Source organism: Vicia villosa, linkage group LG3 (genome assembly GCF_029867415.1).
Source record: "Vicia villosa cultivar HV-30 ecotype Madison, WI linkage group LG3, Vvil1.0, whole genome shotgun sequence".
NCBI lineage: Eukaryota > Viridiplantae > Streptophyta > Magnoliopsida > Fabales > Fabaceae > Vicia > Vicia villosa.
Genome location: NC_081182.1, coordinates 4,065,273 through 4,073,098, shown reverse-complemented (window position 1 = coordinate 4,073,098; position 7,826 = coordinate 4,065,273). Strand labels below are relative to the sequence as shown.

The 7,826-nt window shown below is 35.4% G+C and overlaps 1 protein-coding gene and 1 long non-coding RNA gene across 2 annotated transcripts; one reads left to right on the top strand and one right to left on the bottom strand.

The window, feature by feature from the left end:
- The first annotated feature begins 569 nt into the window (after positions 1 to 569).
- LOC131660096 (protein SAWADEE HOMEODOMAIN HOMOLOG 1-like) lies at positions 570 to 3,073 on the top strand. The gene is made up of 9 exons (XM_058929232.1): positions 570 to 725; positions 820 to 905; positions 995 to 1,040; positions 1,320 to 1,410; positions 1,841 to 1,904; positions 2,132 to 2,183; positions 2,278 to 2,421; positions 2,513 to 2,632; positions 2,717 to 3,073. Exons 1-9 carry the CDS (start codon positions 669 to 671, stop codon positions 2,759 to 2,761), a joined length of 705 nt encoding a protein of 234 aa, XP_058785215.1. The 5' UTR covers positions 570 to 668; the 3' UTR covers positions 2,762 to 3,073.
- Positions 3,074 to 3,857: 784 nt separating this feature from the next.
- LOC131660097 (uncharacterized) lies at positions 3,858 to 4,691 on the bottom strand. Its single transcript, XR_009300696.1, has 3 exons — positions 4,479 to 4,691; positions 4,329 to 4,376; positions 3,858 to 4,239 (listed from the first exon to the last, which is right to left on the bottom strand). It is a non-coding gene; the product is annotated as an uncharacterized LOC131660097 (long non-coding RNA).
- Between the last annotated feature and the right edge of the window lie 3,135 nt (positions 4,692 to 7,826).

The window sequence follows — 7,826 nt, the reverse complement described above, 5'->3', positions numbered from 1 at the left end:
TCTTGCTCAGCCAGGTGAACCAGTTGGTGTGTTAGCTTCTCAGTCCGTGGGAGAGCCGACAACACAGATGACCACGTGAATGAATTAAATTTGTTCAACCCTTCATGAAGACTATTGCAAAATCTCATCAAATGTTTGATATCATAGACACTAGGAAAATAGACACTAGGAAAATACTTGTTGATCAAATTATAGAAAATAAGTGTTTTCGAAGATGCATCTCCGAAAATACTCAATTTTTAATATATTTGTAAATACATCTGCAAAAACACCACAAAATAAGTGTTTTCGAAAATACATTTCTGAATTTTGAAAAAATCTAAAAAAAATACTTTCGAAATGCATCTCCGAAACAGAAATATTTTGAAGTTTTCAGCAGGTGTTATCTCCACTGGAATCTACAAAGAAATTGTCATAATTAAATCTGTAAAGTAAGAACACGTGGACGGAAACGAACTTGTGTATACAGACATTCTTCTGTTGTGTTGACCGCTAAAAAACATTAATAAAATATCTTTCCTTTTTAAAAAACTAATTATATATATTTATTTTATAATAAAAAGTATAAATAAATAAAAAAAATTAAATTTGCTGAGAAATGAGAAACCCCTGAATCGGAAGAGAAAGGGTTTATACTTGACTTGACTCTCACAAAACAAAATCTCACCATGGATCGTTTGCGTCCTCGCAACAGATCAGTTTTTACTGGATTCACTAATTCTGAGGTTCGTTTTTCATTTTTTGTTATCGTTGAATTCAACTGTTTCTGAATTGAACCGTTATTTATAAACATGCTTTAAAATTGTTCTTGTTAAACAGATTGAGAAAATGGAGAAAGTGCTAAGGGAAACGAAAGGACAATCATTGACTCAGGATTTTTACCAAAAATTGACTAAAAGTTTCAAGTCTGTTTCATTTCTCAAACCTTGTTTGTTTGTTTTCTTTTTCTAACAAATAATGGAAGAAACGGTTTCTGTTTTTGTTTCAAATGCAGTTATTCATCTGGTCGCGCTGGGAAACCTCTCCTCAAATGGACTGAGGTTACTGCTTTTACTGACTCATGTTATTTCTTTTGTTTTGTTTTGACTCATGTTTTTTGTTTTCTTGTTTTCTTTTGTTTCACACCTACGCCTCTGAAAAAAAGCGTGTCAGTAACCGACCTGACCCCGACACGATACTGATAGTTGTGATTACGTTCAATTTATTTATTTATTTATTTTAAATTATTAATTGTGTCGACGTGTCAGTGTCGATGTCGTGTTTGAGTCTGCGGTTCATAGGTTTTAATTGTTGTTCCTCTATTTTGGTGGGAATTTTAGATGGAAAGTTGGTTTCAGACTAGGCTCCAGGAATCACCACAAGTACCTGAAAATGAACTGGTTTCTCCTCAAGGGCTTCAATGTAAAGAAGGTGAGACTTTTTCCATGCAGTAATGTTGTTTGGATAGTTGGTTCATTATGCCGTCTTCGATCGTTCTGATGGCTATGTTAAGATTATTTCGTATCCGTGTCATTGCTACTAAGGATTTAGTAGGTTGCCGGATTTATGTTTGTCGCAATATTGTCAACTAGCGGCTATAATATATTGTTCTGCAATGTATGGTTTAGTTTAAGTTGCTGTTGAATTGCTGCTATAGAAGTGTAAGTGTAATAGCACTTTGGCATAGGGATATTTGAACAACACTGGTTTGGCATGTTTGGGCCTTTGGTGTCTGCCTGACTATGTTGCATTTTTTTATTTGATGCAAACATTTGAAACTTTATAATATGGATTTATGAGTGACTCAACTGTTAAAACTAGTATTTCTAGTGATGTTGAATCTGAAACGAGTCTTTTGCAGGAGAAACTGTCCGAGACCCATCAGGGTTGGAATTTGAAGCTAGGTCTACAAAAGATGAGGCATGGTGAGAAAAAGGGTTCTATTGGTTCTAGTGACTAGTGCTTATTTGTTATCACGGAAACACTAAGCCAAGTGCTTTTCCGTTGATTTTGGGAAAAGGATTTAAAGAATGTTGATCCATCTTATATGCCAATGTTGGACTATCAACATTGGGCTATAACTTGGTCGTTTATTTTTGCAACACCACATGATTTTGATGCTTAAAAGCTTCCCGTCCCTGTTTACTTGCAGGTATGATGTCGAGACATTTCTTGCTCACAGATTTCTTAGCACAGGGGAAGCTGTAAGTTTTAACAGCTACATATAATAATCTGATTTTCCCCTTATAGAGCATACTAGATTTTGCCAACTTATATTGTTCCGCCTTTTTGTTAAAGGAAGTCAAAGTCAGATTTGTTGGATTTGGAGCCGAGGAAGATGAGTGGGTCAACATAAAAACTTCTGTCCGAGAACGTTCAGTTCCGTTTGAAAATTCAGAGTGTTCCGGCCTGAAAATTGGAGACCCTGTCCTATGCTTCATGGTGATTTAAGCCAAAGTTTCCTCACCAAAATTCTGTTATTACATTACATGACATAACTGAAGTTAACTCGACACTTTCAATGCGTTTTTAGGAGAGGAGAGATCAAGCCATCTACTATGACGCTCACATTTTAGAGATCCAGAGGAGAATGCATGATATCCGAGGTTGCAGGTGTCATATCTTAATTCGGTATGATCACGACAACTGTGAGGTGGGTATTATCACTACATTTGGTTGTTGTGTTAACCATTTTGTGTAATTTATAATTTTTCTGTGTCACATTTTCTATTTGTAGGAAAGAGTTCGCTTGCGAAGACTTTGCCATAGACCAAGATCTTAGATATACTTGACATAAACTCATTTCTGACATTCCTGCTGGGTAAGTAGCTTTCAAACAGATAGCAATTATATGTATACGGCAGGAATCAAACAGTGATTGGCATTTTGAATATCCGAGTTCCTTTCTGCTCAATTTTTTTAAGCTAGAATGTGTTTTCTCCCGTCCGTTTAACTTTTGGTCGGGAGTGATTGTGCGTTGAAATTAGAAGGCGAGTCTTTTTGAAAATGTTTTTGTTGATGTAGCATTTTCACGTCATAGCCAAAGTAGCCAGTCTTGACTGTTGATTTAAGATTTGATGGTTTAGATTTTAAATTCGGTTTCACCTTATAAAACAATATCGGACGACAATTTGAGCTCGAATGATCTAGATCTGTTATATTGCGGTGTCTTAACGCAACAGCAATAAATCCATTTCGCCTCTCCCACCCCTCTTGTTGCAGTTTGATTTGGCTAACATAATTGACAAACCCTTCTTTCTCTTCCATCGTGAGTGCGACTCTCCCCTTGTAGGAAACAAGTAATGAGGGAGGGTGTGGACTAGGTCTCTTAGGAAATGGTGATAATTGTTAGATCTAGTTGCAGATTTGTTATAACTAGTTAAAATTGAGTTTTGGATACTCTTCATAGAGTGACCATTGGTTTGTCTCACACAGTGATGCTATTTAGGGATGTTAATTTATATCCGCAATAATAGATTTTTCGCGGGATTTGTCCCGTTCGGGGTTTGGGAAGAGTCCGGTTGTTTTAATTTTTTAATAAAATTAAATTTTTCTTGTATATATTTAAATATGATTCTTATAAAAATATTAAATCCATTTTTTTATAAGTTGAAAGTTTAATTGACATCGAGTAAAATAAACATATATTATTGATGATTAAAATATAGTTAAAATCACAATTATTTTTAAAAATAAATCTTAAAAGGTGATTTTTATAAAAAGCTATTTGAAGTAGCTTCGAATTTAAGTGTATAAATTTTTGATATTTTAAAGAAAGTTATAGTAAAATGATGATATAGTTAAAATAACTTTGAAGTAGTTTAATGAAAATTATACTCTGTACCCCAACATTTATACCCATACCCCTACATAATTAATATTTGGACCAAAATACCCTTATATAAATAAAAAAAATTATTTTTTTTACACGGTGGATTTTGGAGGAAATTTTTACAAACCGAAGAACCAAGCCAAAGGATTTCTGGTTTTAACACCAACAAGTGAGTAATTCGGGATTTTTGCTAAAGAAAGCGCAACCGGAAAACGCTTAAGCTTATTCTCCGGTTCTTGTGATACACACCGGATAAATCACCTTCGTGTTCTCCGGTTTACAATGGTTGGGATTTTCGGAAAACCCTTTTATACGTTTTCCGGTTCATTTTTCATTATTTTTATTAGCTGATAGGATACGAACTGTATTAGAGCTCCACTCTCATTTCCATTAGGTTCCAATTGTTTAACCAGTGGAGACAAATCCTTCTGAAAAGGGTTAACAAATGCAATTCAGTAATAGTTAAGCTGTTAAAATGGTGTGTTCATGGAAGCATAACCTAAGATGAGGTTTCTACCTTAATCTCATCCATGGTGGCATTAGTATGGTTGGTGTCCAAGAAAACCTAAAATCAAGATTTACTCAAGAATTACAATTATAAAAGTAACAAGTAAGAAAACAAAAAGGTAACAGGAAATGTCATTTCATCAAGTTAATGACATAGTACCATTATGAGACGAGCTGCTTTAGAGTTTCTGACCACCATCCATTGTCCTTCTTCAGAAAAGATGAGCCATTCGGGAGCACGGATCTGGGATTTAGCATCCAGACATGAAATTCAATCATAATGCATATTACTGCTAGTCTTAAACCAAAAGCATATATAATAAGACAAAAGAAAACAGAACTGGAATACCCATAGATGGGTTATCCGGTTGATATATTTGAGAACCGGAACACTCTCCAATGAGATAAAAACTAAATTTAAAAAATTAAAAAAAAAAGGATAAAATTGGAATTTTTTTAAAATTATTGGGGTACAGGGTTAATTGTTGGGGTATAGGGTATAATTTTCTAGTTTAATGTATAAAAATAGTTTGTTTTGAAAAAAGCGATGACTAGGGGCACGGGCGATAAAAAAAACATGTGCCACTGTTGTCGCAAATTTGTGTAGATGAGAAGAAATTGAATCCACATAATGAAACGGAAGAAAAAGCAATAACAAATTTTGAAGAAAATGTAGAGGTACACACTGATGTGGAACAGGAAGAAGGGAACAACACCTCGCTAACCCTAGAAGCTGAGAAGAAGGATAAATCCACGAAGGGCAAGGCAATTGTAGGTCGATGTGCTTAGTAACAACAAAAATCCGGATAATGGAATGGTAATTGAGTTTGTTGCGCCAAAGGTGGTATAGAGTCAGAGCTAAAATTTTGGAAATCTTTTTTGCTCTTGTATGTGTTAGGAGGAGACTTTAGCATGAATGCGGTTAAACAATTCATGATGAAGTCATGGGGCTTTACTCAACTACCTTATATGTTCTATCAGGAAGAAAGATATTTCATTCTCAGATTCATATCACATATGGATAAGGATTCAGTGTTGATGAAATGGTCTTACACCATCATAAGTATGTTTGTCTTGCTGAGGGAATGGACACCTGGGTTTAATCTGAAACAAAACATGTTGCGAACATTGCCAATTTGGATCAAATTGCCTCAGCTTCCTTTGCATCTCTTAGGTGCGAAGAGTCTAAGTAAAATTGGAAGCGCTATTGGTACTCCTATGGTAACTAATGAATGCATGACCAACAAGCTTAGGGTTTCCTATGCTAAAATTCTAGTAGAGGTGGATATCACGCAAGAGTTGGCAAAAGAAATCACCATTAAAGATAGGGAAAGGCAGAAATTGAAGCAACCTATAGAATATGAATGGAAATATCCTTTCTGTGGCAAGTGCCTGAAAGTTGGTTATAAATGTAAGGTTAAGACTCAAAAGCAATGGAAACCTAAGCCTAAAATGTCAGACGAAGTAACGCGAATTACCAAAGCTGATGAGATCCCAACAAATGAAGTAGTGTAAGCAACTCAATGGAACACACGAGGGATGAATGACATAAAGTGAATAAAGCTGCAAGAGAAAAAGGTAAAGTTATTCAACTAAATAGTTCATCAACAAAAATTCATTGTGTGAATGGTTTTGAGGCATTAGGGATTTTGAATGATCCCCTAGTTCCCCAAGATAGAGGCCAACGATTGTTGCTTGGAAAGTATGAAGGCTGAATAAAACTGGTAAGTTAAAGGATATTAGATCCCGTCTCCTTAAGCTTCCCTCTGAGATTGTTATTTTGTTAGAGACTAGAGTTAAAATGGCCAAGGCTAATAATGTTATGGATAAGCTCAATCTTAGAGGCGGGTACTTGGATAATTACCACAATCATGATAATGGTAGGATTTAGCTAAAATAGGATGATAGTAAGGTTGATCGCAGGTTTGTTAAGAGCACCGATCAAATGATTCACTGTGGGCTCTATGACATTAATGGTAAACATGGATGATAGCGATCTATGTCCTTAATCAAGAAGATCAAAGAAGACTGTTGTCGAAAGATATTGAGAATATTCACTGACATCAATAAGGCCATTGGTTCCTTATTGGGGATTTTAACAATATGGTTGAATTCTAGAACATGATTGGTGGAAATTTAGTAATCGAGTCTGAACATGTGAGTCTGAATAAAATGATGGAGAGTACTAATTTATTTGAGAAGGATAACATATGGGACTATTACACATGGTTGAATAAGCATGCCGAGGGACTCATTTATTCTAGAATTGATGGGATTTTGGAAAATTTTGTTTGGCTCCAAGACAACCTTGACATACCTTGAAAATCCTTCCCCTGAGTGTCTCGAATCATGCTTTTTATGCCAATCAGGTATGGAAAAGATGAAATTTAGAAGAGCTAACTTCAAATTCATTAACAGTGTGGTGAATATGGAGGGGTTTCGAGATGATGTTGCCAATAGTTGGAATCAACCTATGGAGGGAAGACCCATGTATGTTCTCTAGCATAAGTTGAAAAGGCTTCAACCAATTCTAAACGGTTTGAGTAAGCCATTCTCCCCAACCTGTAAGCTAACAAAGCTAAGGCTAGATTAGAGTTAATGAAAGCTTAAATTGATCGTATTGCTGACATAATGAATGTCTTAAAGATTGAGGAGGTAAAGAGATGCATTGAGAATATCATGTATTTGCATGATTTAGATGAGCAATTGTTGAGGCAAAAGACCAATATGGATCGGCTAAAATTGGGAGACAACAATACAACCTATTTTCATGCCACCATTAAGGTCAAATAGAATGCAAGTAGCTTAAGATTACTATACAAAGAAGATGACACTCAAATTCACACACATGATGATATTGAGAGGGAAATTCTTGATTTTATGAAGGCTTAAGGGTACCAAATAAGAGAATCTAAACCACATAGACATCACTGTCATGAGGGAGTTGTCTCAGCTTACTATGGAACACATACTTATTCTTACTGTTCCTATGCATGAGTAGAAAATCAAAACTGCCCTCAAAGGAATTGGTAACTTAAAGGCCCCTGGTATAGATGGCTATGGAGCTAAGTTTTTCAAAATCAGCTGGAATATCTGAAAATATGACTTGTTAGCAGCAATCAAGGAGTTCTTTGATAAAGAGAATTTATTCATGGATTTTAACAATATTGTGGTTACTTTAATCCCTACGCATGTTGAAGCCCAAACTATTAAGGACTATAAACATATAGTTGGATTCACTACCTTCTACAAGATAATCTCTAAGATCATTACTGCAAGACTATGAAGGATCCTTGGGAGCATTATCAATCAATGCAAGGCAACCTTTTCTCAGGCCAGAAGATCAATTACTATATCATGTTGGCTTTTGAGTTACTTAAGGGCTATTTTAGGAAGGGCTGGACACCTAGGTGCATGATGCAATTATATTTGAAAAAGGATTCTGACATGGTGAATTGGCATGCCCTAGAGCGTATCCTCAAGGAGATTGGTATTTGTTTACCCTGAA

Bases quoted from the DNA above. Each gene is read 5' to 3' on its own strand.
- LOC131660096 (XM_058929232.1), top strand. From the start codon at position 669: ATGGATCGTTTGCGTCCTCGCAACAGATCAGTTTTTACTGGATTCACT. The intron at 906-994 runs GTCTGTTTCATT...TTTCAAATGCAG, and splicing joins AAATTGACTAAAAGTTTCAA to TTATTCATCTGGTCGCGCTG. The intron at 1,041-1,319 runs GTTACTGCTTTT...TGGGAATTTTAG, and splicing joins CTCTCCTCAAATGGACTGAG to ATGGAAAGTTGGTTTCAGAC.